Source organism: Scyliorhinus torazame, chromosome 6 (assembly GCF_047496885.1).
Source record: "Scyliorhinus torazame isolate Kashiwa2021f chromosome 6, sScyTor2.1, whole genome shotgun sequence".
Taxonomy (NCBI): domain Eukaryota; kingdom Metazoa; phylum Chordata; class Chondrichthyes; order Carcharhiniformes; family Scyliorhinidae; genus Scyliorhinus; species Scyliorhinus torazame.
Genome location: NC_092712.1, coordinates 99,258,105 through 99,278,793, shown reverse-complemented (window position 1 = coordinate 99,278,793; position 20,689 = coordinate 99,258,105). Strand labels below are relative to the sequence as shown.

The window sequence follows — 20,689 nt, the reverse complement described above, 5'->3', positions numbered from 1 at the left end:
CGCAAGGTCTACCACACCAGGGCCATGATTGTAGAGACCACAAATGGATCGCAGCCACTTGATTCCCGGCCACGGGAACTGGAGAATCAAGGGTGGGCAGAGCATACGGTGCCAGGCTTGCTAAATAGATGCAAATGGATCATTACACAGTGGTGTGCAGCATGTAATCATTCACACCGCCAGCGGTGGGTCATAGCATCCAGCCCTAAGTGTTGACAGTGGACATTGCTGCGATTTGCTGCCACCAAGATGATTCAGAGATAACCTGCGGGGGTCCGAGGTGGACACACAGCTCCATGCCAATAAGGAGCAGAGAGACACCCTCTTCCCAGGTTGGGTCACAGACTCAAGCTTGCCCTCCTGAACACCGCTGATGACAGATCCTGAGGGTTGGGGATCACTGGTGAGTCCTCTACCCTGAGAGGGGCAGAGAACCAGGGAGGGTTCCAAAGGCTGCGGTGCAGGTGTCCTCTGGTTGGGGTGAGCTCTGCTGATCCCTTGATTCCTCTGCAATGGGGCAGCGCTTCTCAGGAGTGTCAACACCTGGAGGGCTCCTGATTGAGCTTGATCCTTGATGATAAAGTTGGATTATGAGAGTGCCCAGTGGGGCAGCCAGGGTAGGTTCCCAGATGACCAGAGGCTTTCTGAGCACTTAAAGGACACAGGCAGCACTCAGCAGTGTGAGCAGCCAGGAGCCTGTAAGTAGCACCAAAGGGGTGCGTTTAAAGGGCAGACTGCAGCAATGGCGGTCTGAGCCAGGCCACCCCAATCCCGAGGGGGACACGCCAAGTCCACGGACTTTGCACCAAGACACTGCGCGCTATGACCCCCGGGCTGGGGCAGCCATTCTCCAACAAGCTCAACGGTTTTCAATGGTTTTCAGTGTTTTTTAGCCTGCCATTCCTCCTCGCAGCCATTGCACCAAGTCCACATTTGTAAATGCTTGTAGTAATTCACACCCGTGAGACTCCCGCCTGAGAGGAGCGGAGCATCGCGGAAGGGCGGAGCATACTGTGTCCAACATGCTAATCATATATAAATGCATGCAAATGCTGCCACCAACTAGCAGAGCAAACCTCATTCTCACCGCCAGCGAGGGACCGGAGCATGGCGCCTGAATCGTGTAGCCATGTAAAATGACCACCTGCAAAGGACCATGGGAATTGTGGTCAATTTGGGACACAGACAGGTACACAGCCTCCGTGTATTGTGCAAAGAAACCAGACTTGGCTGAAACCTGCATCCATTGAGAATCAATTACCATTTCCCCCAAAACAATAGCATTCGCATTGAGGACCATCAACGATAGCAGACTAACCGGCGCCACCCCCCCTTATTTGGAAAGGCCTGGGACAATGATAGCTAGGACCCGCCCAGCCATCGAGGTATCCGCCCCCTCATTGGCTAAGATTGATGAGGGTGATCAAAAACCCTATTGATCCATTGAACCTGGAGTAAGGACCGCCCAAAAGGGCACGAAAGAGACAAAGGATAAAAAGCCCTGCACACTAGAGATCGGTCTCTTTTGGGACAAGCCTGTGCGCGATCAACTGTAGCAGAACAACCAAGTTCAAGGACCCACGACCATTCCTGAAGGATGAGCCCAGCTGAGACGAACCCAACAACTTCCAACCGACCACGTGGACCCGGATAAAGGCCATACCTCGCACAGTGCCGGTCACTCGAAGTTAAGTAAAGGTCATCTGAGATGTTAGGTGCGGTTTAGTACAGAGCCGCGTGTATTATTGCATAGGGAAACAAGTCTTGTGTTATTAATAAACTGTGTTTTGAGCTAACGTATTGGTTGTGTGGTCATTTGGTCAATATAAGAAACAGCTTGTGGTTCACATAAAGGATAAAAAGGCAACAATCGGAATTGGGATCGGACGTGGTCCTCGATTTTGGCTAACGCCTGATTCTCCGCCCGATCGTGGTTCGCCTTTACGGCGTGGCGAGGCAGAGAGTTTTGCCCACTGTTTTCATACTGGCTATCCTTTCAATAGTATGAAATGTACTCTACCTTTTTATCCATTCGATCAACATTTTGGCTAATCAGAAGACTTTTGCCCATTTGCAGTGTTGATCTTTATCTCAACAGTTTGCCAGTGGAGGCAGTAACACCTAGTACACACACTGTTTCACGGTTTGTTACATCTTCCATTCACAGCACTGCCATGAATCATCTTAATGAACACAGATACAACTCACGCTACAGTATTTCACGATGCACTGTACCTAACTTACCTTTTAAACACTTGCCGTCTCCAATCCAGGGATCACGCTGCCATACGATTGGAGCAAAACAGGACAGCTGCTAATGTCCGGCTGCCGCCCTGAAAATTAGAAAACTTACTGGGCCCTCAATGTGGAGCAGGTGGATTCTGGGATCTGCTCCCTCTCCTAACCTATTGAAAATGGCCAAGGGTAGGAACAGAAACAGGATTAATGATCACCCCGTTTGGCTGCCAGTTTCTTTTTACAGTCTAACCTCTGTGTGCTCCCGATCAAGGACATGAAAACTCGGCCTCTAGTATTAATTACAAGGCGCTATTAAAAAAAACCACAGGTAACGGATTTCTTTCATATTGTCAGTTTGTATTGAGTTGGATGTCTATCAGTTTGACTTGGTGTGACATTTTGTATGTTACCAAGGCTTTGGAAATTGTTTATTGCATTATTGATAAGATGTTTTTTAATTGCTTTTATTGCAGACAGATAAAGATCTCTCTGAAGTATGGAACAAAACTGGGAACCAGGGTGATAGATGGAACAAGGGAGTGATCCAATTGAGAAGGATGCGTAACTTCAAAGTAATTTTTGAAGGAATCCGGACGAAGAATTTTGGAGGTGGAGCAGCTATTGATGACATTCAGTTCAAAAACTGTGCTCCAGGTCTGTAGCACAGCTTTCTACAAAATATAACATTTTTACCCCAATTATAAGCGAGACTAAGAACCATCTTTGAGCAGTCCATGATGTTATCACACTAAAAAACATTGCTTTAAGCAGAACATCCTGCAATCTCTCAAATAGTACTTCAAGATTGCATTTTGTGAATTGTATCTGAAAAGTACAACGTGAATGTGAAGTTTTGTGTACATATACATACATATCCAACCATGCAGGTCCTTTGATATAATTCCGGCTTACTACACTGGAATTTGGGGCATGCATCAGTGTGGTAGTCACCACTAGTTGCATATTATATGTATTACCCACTGCCGGTATATTAAGGGTACAATGGTAAATCCCTGCCTGCTGGCTCCGCCCAACAGGCGGTGTATAAATGTGTGTGCTCTTCTGTGCTGCAGCCACTCTGGTTCCAGCTACAGGAGGCACAACATCTTGCTCAATAAAGCCTCGATTGTTCCACCATTCTCGTCTTGTGGTAATTGATGGCCCGTGGGCGCCACCATCTTCCTCACCGCAAGCCACGTGCGGCCCGTGGGTGCCATCTTTGATGCTGCACACCATGTGCGCCCTGTGGGCGCCGCCATCTTCAGTGCCATTTTAGACAGCGTCTCAGGACCCCTGCCCGTCTGGTCGTTCATCACCTGCCACTACCTCTGCCACTGCGCGGCACCCTCGTGGGCATCGTGGGCCCCACCAGCTGCCGACTCCAGCTCACCACAAGTCTGCACCGCACAGCAGCCAGCCAACTCTGGGGGGCCCAAGTGTTATTTTTCCGGGCAAAACAAACACCCACCCCAGGCAGCGCTGCCCGGCACGTAGCGCGACCTGCAACGGGTGTGGGAAGGAAGGACACTTCGCTGCTGTATGCCAGGCCCGGTCGGTCGCCACTGTTTCCAGGCCCGCCACATGCCATTTTACCCTACGCAAGCCAAGTGCGGCCCGTGGGCGCCACCATCTTCCTCACCGCAAGCCACGTGCGGCCCGTGGGTGCTGCCATCTTTGATGCTGCATGCCATGTGCGCCCCGTGGGCGCCACCATCTTCAGTGCCAGTTTGGACGACGTCTCAGGACCCCTGCTCGCCTGCCACTACCTCTGCCACCGCTGAGCTGCCTGGGACCTCCCAGCATCTGCCGCAGCTCGCCTCTATCACCCTGGATCAGTCCCGGCCCCGCAACCTCGCGACCGCGACGACAACGGTGAAGATCGATGGTCACGAGACGACCTGCCTCTTTGACTCCGGGAGCACTGAGAGCTTCATCCACCCCACTACAGTAAGGTGCTGCTCCCTCCCGGTACACCCTGTCACCCAGAAAATCTCCTTGGCCTCCAGATCCCATTCCGTGGAAATCCGGGGGTGCTTCATGGCGACCCTCACCGTCCAAGGCGTAGAGTTCAGCAACTTCCGGCTCTCCGTCCTCCCCCACCTCTGCGCTGCCCTGTTACTCGGCCTGGATTTTCAATGCCATCTCCAAAGCCTAACTTTAAAATTCGGCGGACCCCTACCCCCCCTCACCGTCTGCGGCCTCACGACCCTTAAGGTCGATCCACCTTCCCTGTTTGCGAACCTCACCCCAGATTGCAAACCCGTCGCCACTAAGAGCAGACGGTACTGTGCCCAGGACAGGACCTTCATCAGGTCGCAGGTCCAACAGCTTCAGCAGGAAGGGGTCATTGAGGCCAGCAACAGCTCTTGGCGAGCTCAAATGGTGGTAGTGAAGACTGGGGAGATGCACAGGATGGTCATTGACCAAAGTCAGACCATCAATCGGTACACGCAGCTCGACGCGTACCCCCTCCCATGCATATCTGACATGGTCAATCAGATTGCGCAGTATCGAGTCTTTTCCAGAGTGGACTTGAAGTCCGCCTACCACCAGCTCCCCATCCGCCCGGAGGGCCGCCAATACACTGCCTTCGAAGCAGATGGTCACTTCCTTCGGGTTCCCATCAGCATCACTGATGGGGTCTCGGTCTTCCAGTGAGAGATGGACCGAATGGTTGACCGGTACGGACTGCGGGCCACCTTCCTGTACCTAGATAACGTCACCATCTGCGGCCACGGTCAGCAGGACCACGACGCAAACCTCCAAAAAATTCCTCCATACCGCCAAACTCCTTAATCTCACATACAATAAGGCGAAATGCGTGTTCGGCACCAACCGCTTAGTCATCCTTGGCTATGTCGTGGAAAATGGAGTCCTAGGGCCCGACCCCGACCGGAGGCGCCCCCTCCTGGAACTCCCTCTCCCCCCACTGCCCCAAGGCCCTGAAACGATGCCTGGGGTTTTTCTCCTATTACGCCCAGTGGGTCCCTAATTATGCGGACAAGGCCCGCCCACTCATCACGTCCACAGTTTTCCCCCTGGAGGTTGAGGCCCGCCAGGCCTTCAACTGCATCAAGGTGGACATCGCCAAGGCCACGATGCATGCGGTTGACGAGTCCCTCCCCTTTCAGGTAGAGAGCGATGCATCGGACGTAGACCTGGCCGCCACCCTCAACCAGGCGGGCAGGCCTGTGGCCTTCTTTTCCCGCACCCTCCATGCCTCCGAAATTCGGCACTCCTCTGTCGAAAAGGAGGCCCAAGCCATTACCTGGCCGGCAGGAGATTCACCCTCCTCACTGACCAATGGTTGGTTGCCTTTATGTTTAATAATACACAGCGGGGCAAGATCAAAAATGACAAGATCTTGAGGTGGAGGATCGAGCTCTCCCCCTATAATTATGAGATCTTGTATCGCCCGGGTAAGCTCAACAAGCCCCCTGACGCCCTATCCCGCGGTACATGTGACAGCGCACAAGTGGACCGACTCCGGGCTCTCCACTATGACAGCGCACAAGTGGACTGACTCCGGGCTCTCCACTATGTCCTCTGCCACCCGGGGGTCACCCGGTTCTTCCATTTTATCAAGGCCCGCAACCTGCCCTACTCCATTGAGGAGGTCAGGACCGTCACCAGAGACTGCCAAGTCTGCGCAAAGCGCAAGCCGCACTCTACCGGCCAGATCGAGCGCACCTGGTGAAGGCCTCCCGCCCCTTTGAACGCCTCAGCATGGACTTCAAAGGGCCCCTCCCCTCCACCGACCGCAACACGTACTTCCTGAACGTGATTGACGAGCACTCCCGGTTCCCTTTCGCCATCCCATGCCCCGATATGACTTCTGCCATGGTAATCAAAGCCCTGCACAGCATCTTCACTCTGTTCGGTTTCCCCACCTATATCCACAGCGATCGGGGATCCTCTTTCATGAGCGATGAGCTGCGTCAGTTCCTGCTCAGCAAGGGCATCGCCTCGAGAAGGACGACCAGCTACAACCCCCGGGGAAACGGACAGGTGGAGAGGGAGAACGGGATAGTCTGGAAGGCCGTCCTGCTGGCCCTGCGGTCTAAAAATCTCCTGGTTTCCCGCTGGCAGGAGGTCCTCCCCGACACGCTCCACTCCATCCGATCGCTCCTCTGCACCGCGACTAACGAGACCCCTCACGAATGTGTGCTTGCCTTCCCCAGGAAGTCCACCTCCGGGTTCTCGCTCCCAACATGGCTGACAGTTCCTGGACCCGTCCTCCTCCGGAAGCATGTGCGGACCCATAAGTTGGACCCCTTGGTCGAAAAGGTCCACCTCTTACATGCAAACCCGCAGTACGCCTACGTGGCACACCCCGACGGGCGCCAGGACACAGTCTCACTCTGGGATCTGGCACCCGCTGAATCCCCACCCACGACCCACGACCTGACACCGCCCCCCCCCCCCCCCCCCCACCCCGGTTGCCTCATTCACCCCTGCGCCACTCATCCTCCCTCCAGCGAACCTCACCGCAGCCCCCGCCCCAGTAGGATCCATCCTCCCACTGGTTGCACTCAGGGGTGACGAAGACGAGGACAACACGCTCCCGGAGTCACAGGTGACCAAGTCGGTGCCCACATCACCACCAGGACTGAGGCGATCGCAGAGGAGGGTCAAGGCCCCCGACAGACTTAACTTGTAATGATTTCCACCACCCCCGTCGGACTCCTTTTTTAACAGGGGGTGAATGTGGTAGTCACCACTCATGACATATTATATGTATTATGGCTCTGCCCATATATTAAGGGTACAATGGTAAATCCCTGCCTGCTGGCTCCGCCCAGCAGGTGGCGTATAAAAGTGTGTCCTCTCCGATGCTGCAGCCATTCTGGTTCCAGCTACAGGAGGCACGACATCTTGCTCAATAAAGCCTCGATTGTTCCACCATTCTTGTCTTGTGGTAATTGACGGTGCATCAATCAGCTGCACCAGACCTATTTCATTTCTGAATCACCAGAATAATTCAAGTGTTTAAAAGGTTCAATTGTGAGAACAGGTTGCATAAACTTGACTTGAAGAGTGGTGATTTAATAGAAGTTTAGACAATAATAAATGGATTCCAAAGCTAGCAACAGAGAAGCTGCCTGCTGTAATTGAGAAGATATAACAAGGGGACATGATCTTAAATGTAAAAGCTTGGTCATTTAAGAACAAAGAAAATGTTAGCACAGGAATAGGCCCTTCGGCCCTCCAAGCCTGCACCGACCATGCTGACAGTCTGAACTAAAAAACCCTACCCTTCTGGGGGCCATATCCCTCTATTCATGTATTTGTCAAGATGCCCCTTAAAAGTCACGATCGTAACTACCTCCTCCGGCAGCGAGTTCCAGGCTCCCACCACACCCCTGCCTCATACATCTCCTTTAAATCTTGCCCCTCGCACCTTAAACCTATGCCTCATAGTAATTGACTCTTCCACCCTGCTAAAAAGCTTCTGACTATCCACTCTGTCCATGCCCCTCATAATATTGCACACTTCTATCAGGTCGCTCAAGTCACCCTTCAACCTTTTGTTCCAGTAAGAACCAACCAAGTTTCTCCAACCTCTCCTCATAGCTAATGCCCTCCACACCAGGCAACATCCTGGTAAATCTTTTCTGTACCCTCTCCAAAGCCTCCACATCCTTCTGGTAATGTGGTGACCAGAATTGAACACTATATTCCAAGTGCGGCCGAACTAAGTTTCTATAAAGCTGCCACATGACTTGCCAATTTTTAAATTCAATTCTTTAGCCAATGAAGGCAAGCATGCTGTATGCCTTCTTCACTACCTTCTCCATCTGCATTGCCACTTTCAGTATGCTGTGGACCTGTACACCCAGATCCCTCTGCCTATCACTACTCTTAAGGGTTCTGCCATTCACCGTATATTTCCCATCTGTATTAGACCTTCCAAAATGCATTACCTCATATTTGTCCGGATTAAACTCCATCTGCCATCTCTCCGCCCAAGTCTCTAACCGATCTATATCCTGCTGTATCCTCTGACGGTCCGCATTGCTAACCGCAATTTCACCAACCTTTGTGTCATCCACAAACTTACTAATCAAACCAGTTACATTTTCCTCCAAATCATTTATATATATTACAAACAATTAGGAAGGAGTAATAGAAACTGAGAACTCGCTCCCCCAAAAGGCTGTGGATGCGGGATCAATTAAAAACTTGACGACTGACTATAATAACTCCTCAGGAAACTATCATAAACATAGGTGGATTTATTTACATATATACAAGTTAGATTTTATATAGCATCTTACTCCCTGTGTAGATCCTACTGGGTGGATAGTTTTGGCGATTGTCGATTGAGGCAGGAATGTTCCCTTCCAGTCGGGGAACACTTCAGCAGCCAAGGGCATTCAGCCTCTGATCTTCGGGTAAGCATTCTCCAAGGCGGCCTTCAGGACACGCGAGAACACAGAATCGCCGAGCAAAAACGTATAGCCAAGTTCCGCACACATGAGTACAGCCTCAACCGAGACCTTGAATTCATGTTGCATTACATTCACCCCCCACCATCTGGCCTGGGCTTGCAAAATCCTACCAACTGTCCTCGCTTGAGACAATTCACACCTCTTTAACCTGTGATTATCCCTCTCTCCAGTTGCTCCGCCTGGACCTGTAAAGACTTAATTACCTGCAAAGACTTGCATTCAAGGTATCGTCTTGCATCTTTGACTTTGTCTCCATATATGTATCTGGAACCCACCTCTTCATTCACCTGAGGAAGGAACAGTGCCCCGAAAGCTAGTGATTTGGAACAAACCTGTTGGACTTTAACCTAGTGTTGTAAGACTTCTTACTGTGCTCACCCCAGTCCAACGGCAGCATCTCCACATCATAATTTAACTTAAGAAGTTTAAGTTAAACTTATAGAACATTCTTAACAGGGCTAAGGGGATATAGTGGGGATTGCTTTACAGAGGGCCAGCATGGACTCGAGCAATGGCATATCCTCCTTCTGTGCCATAATAATACAATGGGCTGGACTTTAAAGACAGCTTTGGGCCTTTAATTGGCTTTCATAGATTCATAGAATTTACAGTGCAGAAGGAGGCCATTCGGCCCATCAGGTCTGCACTGGCCCTTACAAAGAGAACCCTACTGAAGCCCACGTATCTACCCTATCCCTGCAACCCAGTAACCTCCACTTAACAGTTTTTGCACACTAAGGGCAATTTAGCATGGCCAATCCACCTAACCTGCACATCTTTGGACTGTGGGAGGAAACAGGAGCACCCGGAGGAAACCCACGCAGACACGGGAAGAACGTGCAGACTCTGCACGGACAGTGACCCAGCCGGGAATCGAACCTGGGATCCTGGAGCTGCGAAGCAACTGTACTAACCAATATGCTGCTGTGCTGCCTGCTCTTCTTTTGGCCAGATCCTCACCCAGGTCCTGGTAGATGCGCAGCATGCTGTTCTCCCACTTGCAGCTCCGTGTCTGCTTGGCCCACCGCAAAATCTGTTCCTTATCCAGGAACCGGTGCATTCGCAACACAATCACCCTCGGCGGCTCGTTCACACGCGGTCTCCTCGCAAGCGTTCAGTGCGCTCTATCCACTTCCAAGGGTTGAGTAAACGCCCCATCACCCATTAACCTCTCAAGCATATTCGCCACATAGGCCGTTGCGTCTGTTCCCTCGCAGCCCTCAGGGAGGCCGACGATCCTCAAGTTCTGTCGACGGGACCTGTTCTCCAAGTCCTCCACCTTCTCCTGCAGCCTTTCCTACTGATCCTCATCAGACCCACCTGTAACTCCAGATCTGTTAGGTGTTCCTCATGCTCGACCACCTTCTCCTGAACCTTCTGCATCGCCCGACCTTGGGCTTCCAGCCCCTGCTCCACCCGGTCGATCGATGCCTTGATCGGGTTTAGACCTTTCTCCTTTTGTTTGGTGAAACCCTCCTGGATAAATTTCACCCGCTGTTCCGTTGACCACTGGGCCGCTGAGCCAGTACCCTGCAGCTCCGCCATGTTTTTCTGTGCTGTGGGTTTTACACGTGCCTTCTCTGCTCGATTTTTCCTTCTTATATGACCACTTCTGGTCCACGACTCCATACACTGTTGTGGGATTCCTCCCCACTGTTCCATCCACTACCGATTTTTCAAATAAAATTCGAAGAAAATCGGGGGAAAAGGTCCAGAAGATCCGTTACGAGCGGGAGCCACCAAATGTGCGACCTCCTCCTCCATGGCCACCACCGGAAGTGCCTTTAATTGGCTTAAGGGGAGACTTCTGCCCCCTTATGATGAGAGATCCTGCCTTGGAGAGCAGCCAGCTAATCAAATGGCCATCAGTTCTCTTGTCCCTGCAGCACCATGGGGAGCAGTGCCCATTGTTGGGAATGCAACCAGTTCTCAACAGCAATCAATGATGGAGCTAGATGCCAAGCTAATCTGGGAAGTGAAGGCTGGGAGGGAGGGCAGACATTGCCAGAACCAGAGTGGTGAACCCTGTTGAGGGGATGAGGGAGTGGCGTGGAGGCCAGGGTGGATAGGACAGAGGGTAGGGAGGGATGAAGCAGGAGTTAGAACACACGGGGTGTGTGCTCCAATGGGCACGGTGTGCATGTAAAGGAGATACTCCCCCCAGCCACCAATGCAAGCAATGAAAGCTGCCGGCTGCACACTCAACATAGGCCTCTCCCACTGTGGGTTAAATCTCAGTGCCAGAAGGAGGGTGGGCTTTACATGGCCATTTATTGGACACACACGTGCCTCAATTGGTCCACAGCCTCCTAATGTCTCCCCCTGCTACTGGTAAAATTGCAATGGGATGGGTAAGTAGTCAACAGGAATGGCACCCATGGCAATTGTACACACCATTACCTGTCACTCCACCCCTCAGCAGTCCATTAAATCCAGTCTCATGCTACTATGATTTGAAATCACAGGTTTTGAATGTCTCCAAATTTTGAAACATCAGCTAAAACTGAAGCAATTGGCAAAACCTTAGAAATGAAATTGTTCTTTGGATCCTGTGCAAAGGAGGAGTTAACAAATCAGCAGACCTTCGACACTTTGATTCACTGTTCCATTGAAATCTGGCATTGGACTTTGGAATAATTCCTGCTATTTGTTCCTGCTACTCCAGGGTTGTCTTCAGTATTTCCATATGAGTGTAATACTCAATCTTTTTAGTGTTAGGGTCCAGAGGTCTGAGTCCACAAGCTTTGAGCCATAAGTTGACTTCTACAGGATGCCCACCCCACCCCTGTATCAGATCCACTATTCCTTTTTACTTTCCTGGCTCGATGAATGTAATGAATAATAGAGTTCAACACACATACGGAGACACAAGTAAGGACGATAGGGGGCATGTAGCTTTGCTTGACTACACTGGCAAGGTTGCTAACCTTCTTCCTGCATTCCAAAGGATCTTCAGGGTTAGGGAATCGTGACTCACTGCCGCAGCCACTTCTCGCCACAAATTTTACTTCACATTCTTGATCTGTTTCTAGCTCACAAGTCCAAATGTCTCTCCTGCTCTAAACCTTCATTAGGAGGACACGCAGATCTGGTTCCTTCAGTCCGCAGATTGTTTCATGAAGTGGTTGCCGTTCTTGTCTATCTTGCAGTCCTGTCATTGTCTATTTAAGCAGCAGTAGGTTTTATGTTCTAGTGTTGCACAAGATCTCTGCCTGTCCTTCAGGTATTTAAGCTGCCTGCATACCTCCGGCTATCTAAATTGCCTGACTTTGCAACTTATGGTGTGATCAGTGCCACAAGTCCCACTTCACCTCAGCAATAAGCGGTCTTCAGAATTGCAGCACAACAAATTGCTTTAATATAATGTTACTATATTAAAAAGTCCCAATGTGCCTCACCGGGAGACATCCAGAAGATAAATGGATACAGAAGTAAGAAAAATATATATTAGGAGGGATGAACAAAGGCTTGAGCAATGGGATAGGTCTTACAATGGTAGAAAGAGGTGAAAAAGTGATAATGTTTTGGCAGCAAAATTGCAAAGTGTAAGGCCGAGGTGGCTCAAAATCAATAACAAGGAAAAGGAAGGAGACATGCACAAAAAGCATCAGTGATTTTCTGTCAGTTAATTTTGTATTCATGGCTTTAGTTTTTCACTTACAGTCCATGCAAAATACCAGGGTACTTCATCGCTATAATTGGCAGAGTTGATTGCACATCGTTTATGGATCTGAACTCATTTTCATGCCATTATACACAGTTAGAGGCTTTTACACTGACATATTTATTAAAGAAATCAATAGAAATGGGCAGACGATCAGGAGAGATTTAGCGAGGGATTCCCAGAGTTTAGGACCTAGACAGCTGAAGACAGCGGACACTATGGAGTGATTAACGTAGGCAATGCTGAATAAGGTGGAATTGGAGGAGCACAGATATTTCAGAGGATTGTGGGCTGGAGGAGATTACAGAAATGAGGTGGGACCGGGCCTTGCAGAAATTTGAAAACAAGGCGAGAATTTTCATATTGAGGTGTTGCTTAACCCGGAGCCAACGCAGGCCAACAACTGTAAGGGTGAGGGATGAACTGGTCTATGCAGGTTAGGACATAAGCAGCAGGCTTCTGAATGAGCTCAAGTTGATGAAAGGTAGAAAATGGGAGGCTGACCTGGAATGTGTCGAAATACTCATGTCTAAAGTTAACACAGGCACAGATGTGAGTTTTAGCAGAAGCTAAACTGAGACAGGGCTGGAATAAGTGATATAATGGAAATGGTTATGCACTAATCTCGCAGTCCCATTTTCCTCGATGCCCGCAGAATAATTTAAAAACAAATGCAAGAAGAGGAAAATCTGTCCCAATATGTGAGAAATCTGGATTAACTTCTGTCAAGCTCTGAGGAGAAGTTAAAAAGAAAATAAAAGAGGCAAAGTGAGAGTATGAGAAGAGACTGCCAGCTAACAGAAAAGGAAATTTATTCTGCAGGCATATAAGTAGTAAAAGAGCAATAAGAGGGATGGTATGGCCAGTTAGCTCAGATGACTGAGTGTAGTACTTAGTAACAGTGATGGCCTAGGTTCAATTTCATAGCGGTTCTGATAATTCTTCGGGCCTGTCTCTTTTGATGTCCCATTGTGATATCAGTGCATCATGGGAAGACTGATTGAGATAGAGATGTGTGGAGTGCTATATCAACAACCTGTTAATGTAGCTACATGTACCAAGGACGCTACATGAAAACAGGGAGAAGAGGAGAGATGAGTTAGATGAGGGAGCAATTAGGGATCTTGAGAAAGAGGGCATAACTGAGGTATTCTATGAATACTTCAAATCTCTCTTTATCAAATAAGAAAATGGTGCCAAGGTCATAGTGAAAGGGAAGGTGGTTGTGATATTAGGTTGGACTAACGTTGATAAAGAGGAGGCATCATAAAAGCTGTTTATGCTTAAATTTGGTAAATTACCAGGATCAGGTGGGATACACTTGGGAATACTGAGAGAAGTAAGGGTGGAAAGTATGGAGGCGCTCATCAAAATTTTCTAATCATCCTTTGAAATAGGGGTAGTGCCTGAGGATTAGAAAATTGCAAATGTTACAACCTTGTTCGCAGGATAAACCCAGCAATGACAGGCCAGTTAGTTTAACGTCTGTGTTGTAAAAGTTTTTAGAAATGATTATCCGGGACAAAATTAACACCTCTATGAGAGGTTTGAACTTCAGAGACTTAGACAAGTGTGAATTAATTAAAGAAAGCCAGGGGCAGGCACGGTGGTGCAGTTGTTAGCGCTGCTGCCTCACGGCGCTGAGGACCTGGGTTTGATCCCGGCCCGGGTCACTGTCTATGTGGAGTCTGCGTGGATCTCATCCCTACAACCCAAAGATGTGCGGGGTAGGTGGATTGGCCACACTAAATTGCCACTTAAAAGAAAATTAAAGAAAGCCAGCACTGGATTTGTAAAAGGTAAGTCATCTGTAACTAACTTAAACAAGGTTTTTGAAAAGGTAAAAGAGGGTGTTGATGAGTCAATTAATGCAGTTGATTGACTTCCAAAAGGCATTTAATAAAGTGCCACGTAATAGACTTGCCAGCAGAGTTGAAGCCTATGGAATAAAAGGGAAAATGGCAGCATGGATACAAAGTTGGCTGAGTCACAGAAAAGTAGTCGTATTAAATGATGGTGGGGACCCCATGGGGATGAGGGCCACTGCTTTACTTGATATATATTAATAGTTGTTTGGTAGTACACAACTTGAGCATTACTAAAAAAGAGACAAGCTATTTAAGCTTTTTGTGTTGTATTCATATGATGACATTAGAGGTGTCATGTGAGAGTACCTTTAAGAAATGGATGTTTAAGCAATGTACCTTTAAGAAATAAGAAATGGAGCTAATCATATTACTGAAGTGATGTCAGAGGGTGGGGGCAGCTGAGCTCACTTCTGCTTTTTGAGTTTGAGTTTGAGAACGCAGCTTGGGAGTGTCTGTGTGTTTTGCTGTGAGCTGCATGAAGAAACACAGAGCTGGTCTGTTGATTTCTGCAATCCAAAGACTATAAATATATTGAATGTAACCTAATGTCTGTTTTTGAAGATTTGAAGTCTTTTGGATGTTTAAAGGAACAGTTTGAAGGATTATTTAGTGTTGTAGTCTTTTGGGTAAATTCTGCAGATGTATGCCATTTGAAGTAATGGGTGTTAAGATATTTAATGTTTGTTTTTAAAAGGTTAACTTGAGTTCATAGAATAAACATTGTTTTGTTTTAAAAACCATTTGTCCATTTCTGCTGTATCACACCTGGAGAGTACGCCGTGTGCTTCCCACACCACAATCTATTACATGTTGTGTGTCGGTTGAACTCCATGAAACACTTTGGGGTTCTGTAAACCCGGACCCATAACAAAGGTCACATGAATTTGGCAACTCGCCGTATATGGGGAAGCAATGGCATGGTGGGGGAGGCAGTGGCGTAGTGGGGGAGGCAATGGCGTAGTGGTATTTTCACTGGAGTAGTAATCCAGAGACCCAGGGTAATGCTTTGGGGATCAGAGTTCAAATCCCGTCAGGGCAGATGGTGGAATTTGAATTTAATTAAAATCTGGCATTAAAAGTCTAATGATGACCATGAAACCATTGTTGATTGTCATAAAAGCCTTTCTGGTTCACGAATGTCCTTTAGGAAAGGAAATATGCCATTCCTACCTGGTCTGGCCCACATGTGACTCCAGATCCACAGCAATGCGGTTGACTCGTAAATGCTCTCGAACTGGTACCAAATGTGGGCAATAAATGATAGCGACATCCACGTCCCAAGAACAAAAAAAATTAAAAATCAGCCATTCCAGAACCCAACGAACTAGAGTGGAAGCAAATAATCCCAAACAGTCCCAAAGGAAACTGCCTATGGAAAATAAATTATGTACTGGAGTAGGAAGGGGGCTTGAACCATTGACCATGGCCTAAAAGCAAGAGTGCTACCATTGAGCCAAGGCTGACACTGTTGCCACCCTCTACATATTCGCAAGGCAGTAAGCATTGAAGAATAAATTGATTGATCCCATTACCCGCAGTAGAGTATGTTGCTCAAAGAATCAGCAAGAGGTCAGTAATGAGATGGGCCTCCTGACCTTCAAACCAATTCATTGATCTGTATTTTGAGCGTTTTCCAGTGTGAGAGAAACTGTGCTTTTAAAGTTTGTATGTTTTGAGGCATACCCTACTTGAAAACAGAAATAGAAAAGGAAACAGAAAAGTACCTAAGCTACCCAATTCTACGGAAACAAAAATGAACAATTCGGAAACCAAAACTCCAGGGGCGTCATTCTCCGACCCCCCAGCGTGTCGGAGAATGGCCGTTGGCCGCAGTGAATCCCGCCCCCGACGGTTGCCAAAGTCTCCGGTACCGGATATTCGGCGGGAGCGGGAATTGGGCCGCGCCGGTTGGCGGGCCCCCCGCTCAATTCTCCGGCCCGAATGGGCCGAAGTCCCGCCGAGAAATTGCCTGTCCCGCCGGCGTAAATTAATGTAGGTATTTACCGGCGGGACAAGGCGGCGTGGGCGGGCTCCGGGGTCCTGGGGGGGGCGCGGGGCGATCTGACCCGGGGGGTGCCCCCACGGTGGCCTGGCCCGCGATCGGGGCCCATCGATCCGCAGGCGGGCCTGTGCCGTGGGGGCACTCTTTCCCTTCCGCCTCCGCAACGGCCTCCACCATGGCGGAGGCGGCAGAGACTCTCCCCACTGCGCATGCGCGGGAAACTGTCAGCGGCCGCTGACACTCCCGCGCATGCGCCGCCCGGGGATGTCATTTCTGCGCCAGCTGGCGGGGCAACAAAGGCCGTTTCCGCCAGCTGGCGGGGCAGAAATCCCTCCGGCGCCGGCCTAGCCCCTCAATGTCGGGGCCCGGCCCCCAAAGATGTGGAGCATTCCGCACCTTTGGGGCGGCGCGATGCCCGTCTGATTGGCGCCGTTTTGGGCGCCAGTCGGCAGACATCACGCCGTCGGGGGAGAATTTCGCCCCAGACATCTGAATGGTGTTGAAAGATATAAAAGGATACAGATCAATGCAAGCTGTCAATAACAGCTGATGATGATTCCAGGGTTGCAGAACCGGCAGGCTGAAGAAGTCAGAGTCCAGATATAGTTGCTGCAGCTGTTTTATTACTTGAAGATATCATTGGAGGATCTATACCATCAAGATTGAGTTGAGCAAATTCTGCAGATGTATGCCATTTGTGGTGAAGAGCTGAAATCCATTGTGAGGAAGGTAGAGTTTTGAAAGACTTGTAACTGAGTGTGATCACCAAAATATGAATGAACTGCTGGGCCAATTTGTAAAATCGCCCTTAGTTGTATCAACCATTTTATGTGTAATTTATAGTTTATGATCAACCACAATTTTTATATCAGTTAATGTTTGACTTATACTGATTCTGGGTGTTAGAAAATAGGAGAAAATCTAAAATAGTATTTACTGTTTGCTTTGCTTGACTCTTATATGGCAAACATTCTTCTGTTTTAAACTGGAATCTTATGACTTCATTCTTTTAGTGACTAACTGGGATTTTGGATTACTTCTATTTTTATAAAAGGTTAATGGTCTCTAATAACTCTCTCTCTCAATTCTCTTCCCACACCTCGGGCAGATAAACCTGATAGTTATGTCTTTTACTGTAGCCTTTTTATTCATGGAACAGATAGCTAGCTGGAAGCTGTAGTTTGAGGAGAGCCACCCCACATCAAGCATAGCTGGCCAGGAGTCTATCCCACTCACATTGGGTGTATTGGAAGGATTTTCAGATTGATAATCAATCGGTTCAGCCATACTATGAACACACCTTCCTTGGCCATCAGAGACCGTAACACCAGGGACTGAATCCACATTTCATGGCTACAGCAGCACAAATATTTAATAAATTGTTTATTTTGTCTTTTGTTAAAAGTAAAAAGAAACAGTAATTTGCAGTAGCAGGCCTGACTGAAGATACAGTAGAGTTAATGTACAGCCAATCATTGTATCTCATCTGACTGTTTACATACAAGCTGAAAGGTGTGATTTTCTCCTCAGTCTCTATGAAGGCATAATTTTGATAGGGTGGGATTTTGAAAGGCCGTGGCAGTGATTTTCAGGGTCAGTTTTATTTGGTTATTTTCATTGGGATTCCACATGGCAGTCGGGGAGGGGGGGGCGGGGGAGAATAGCTGCAGTGCTTGGAGGACTGCAGCTGTGTAACTTAGACACGAGGGACTGTGTTGTCTGTTCTGCTGGTAACTGCACAACGTGGGGCCTTAGAATTTAAATCACCATTCCACCTGTGTAAAGGAACATGCAACGTTTCATGCTTGCAACCTTGCTGTAATGCAAATAATAGGAAATACATCATGTGACATATGCTAATCATTTGCACCTTGCAACAATACATCCTCGCATGCTTGGGTCGATAAATTGGATATTTTCCATGACCTTCCAATGGGAATCCCAAAATGGGACCAATCCTCAGCCTCCATCCACATAAATCGGAAGGAAATTCAGTCCCCTTCTGTCTTTCCAGAAGCATTATCCCTAAGATGAACCACCTTTAAAATAGGGTGGTTAGGACTTGGTAACAAATTTGGTGAATGTTGATTTGATTGTGCTTACTTGCAATGTTTCAGATGTGAGTGTATCGGGCTCTTGCCCAGCTGCCACGGATTATGTCTGTCAAAATGCCAAATGTGTTGAGTCCGATCTAGTCTGTGACTACAAATCAGACTGTGCAGATGGATCAGATGAATTTGACTGCTGTAAGTAGACTTACTATTCAAACCATTAATTTTATCCCCAGTTTATTTTCAATATAACCTAATAGTTGGTCAAGCGAACAAACATGATGCATTGATATAAATTATTTTTAGACACAGATGACTGATATCCTCCCCAGTTTGCTCTTTAGTAAGTCTTCCTGTTGTTCTGTAATGTGAATACACATAGATATGTAATGTGAACCATAACACCAGAACTCTCCTAAATAATCCAGCCACACTTTGAAGAAAAGCCATCAATGCAATAGTTTGTGACTACTGTCTTACATGTCAAGTTTGCATTTGAGGCTATAAATTTTCAATTTTGATTTTCAGACTATCTTTAAACCTCATATGCTCCATTGACTCAACATCTGAATATGTGCTTATGACATTGATGTGAAAAATATATAAAGACAGTTTCAATTTCCGTGCACGAGGATCAATTACATATTCAGATATTATTGATGGCAGTTTCTAACTTTGATGAAGCCACCTCTCATGTACTTAAGTCATTACAATTGGAAAATATTGACTGTTTCTATTATAAAAAGATTTCTTCTTTGACTTTATAAGTCTACATTATATAATTCAATATATTCCTCTGCCAGGTTATAGACTTAAAGGATGTAATATTTCACCACACCTCAGGCGAGAGGCAAGGTTGAGAAGGCGCGACCTTCATGGATAACCTCAGCTGGCATGAGAATTGAACCTGCGCTGTTGGCATCGCTCCACATCAGGAACCAGCCGTCCATTTAACTGAGCTAGCCAACCCCCAATTATCTCAGTGATGCTCAGTCAGATTTATGCGAACGTACATTTACTAGGAGTGATTCATTGAAATCACTATCACATCAAGAAGAGGAGAAGTCCAAATAGTTAATTATCGAGATTTTCCCTTGCTGTTTTCCTGTCCTTGTTTATAACTTAGTGCCAAGAATAATTGACACATTGGAATGGCCTTTGCCTTTTGGTTTTGATTTTGTTTTCTCTTAAATCATTGACGCAGCTTCCCCCTCCCTGAACCCACCAGCCCTGGACCAGGAAAATTCTTCCCCGCATGTGAAGATTTCTGTCCTGGCTCACCTGATCCAGCAAATATTGAAATATTGGATGGATGGTAGCATACATATGAAGGACCATTAGTTTGCAACCAGAGTCTGTAGATTTATTTTGCCTCCAACTCTTAAGTGGTGTCAACAAGCTGTCATGGACCAATGTAATTGTATATTTATGGGCAGCACAGTAGCACAAGTAGATAGCACTGTGGCTTCACAGCGCCAGAGTCCCAGGTTCGATTCCCCACTGGGTCACTGTCTGTGCAGAGTCTGCACGTTCTCCCCATGTCTGCGTGGGTTTCCTCCAGGTGCTCCATTTCCTCCCACAGTCAAAGACGTGCAGGTTAGGTGGATTGGCCATGCTAAATTGCCCTTAATGTCCAAAAAGGTTGGGAGGGGTTATTGGGTTGCGGGGCTGGGGTTGAAGTGAGGGCTTAATGTGGGTCAGTGCAGACTCGATGGGCCGAGTGGCCTCCTTCTGCACTGTATGCTCTATGTTCTATTGTAGTTTATATTGTAGCAAACTAGATATTAGGAAAACCAGGTTACACTGATGCATTTGGTGAAATATTTTCATAAGATATTGCGAAGGGAACTGGAGTTAACAAATTAAAGTTTATCTTTGACCTCTATCCAAGATTCTTAATAAAAAGTAAATAATACCCAATTGCTTTTTCTTATCTATGCTTGCTAATTAACATGCCCTTATTATAACCATGTTCCATATTTTCTACCCCAGAGTAGAGTTGTTTATGATTTTCATTTCAAAATCCATCTTTATTCATTTCTCATTCATAGGACGTGACCATAATTGGCAAGGCCAGTGTTTATTTTTCTTATGCCAGCTGCTTAATTGAATGTTGTCAATCTCCCTGATACTCTATCAGCTGGTAAAATGGTTTGATATTGTTTGGAGATTTTGTAAAATTACTAGATGTGACTTGTTCCATATTAATGAGTGGTGTGGACAAGTGGGGGTCTGGTGGAATCTTGGTTTATTTTTCTTTGCCTTGGTAATGCCTGTCCAAAGAGATTTGCTTGATTTGGCTCCCTTCAACTCTGCATTTGATGTGAGGTGATTATCAGCTGTATGACTTCAATACATACAACAAGAATCTGTTTGGGAAATCACCTGTGACAGCTGTAAATTGGTGGAAGCCG

General features: G+C 47.6%; 1 protein-coding gene across 1 annotated transcript in view; it reads left to right on the top strand.

The window, feature by feature from the left end:
* Positions 1 to 20,689, top strand: part of LOC140425847 (MAM and LDL-receptor class A domain-containing protein 1-like) — a 659,308-nt gene that overhangs the window by 471,580 nt on the left and 167,039 nt on the right. The window contains exons 30-31 of the mRNA XM_072510232.1: positions 2,712 to 2,892; positions 18,342 to 18,470. Of these exons, the coding sequence (XP_072366333.1) occupies positions 2,712 to 2,892; positions 18,342 to 18,470 (310 nt within the window). The remainder of the gene's footprint in view (positions 1 to 2,711; positions 2,893 to 18,341; positions 18,471 to 20,689) is intronic.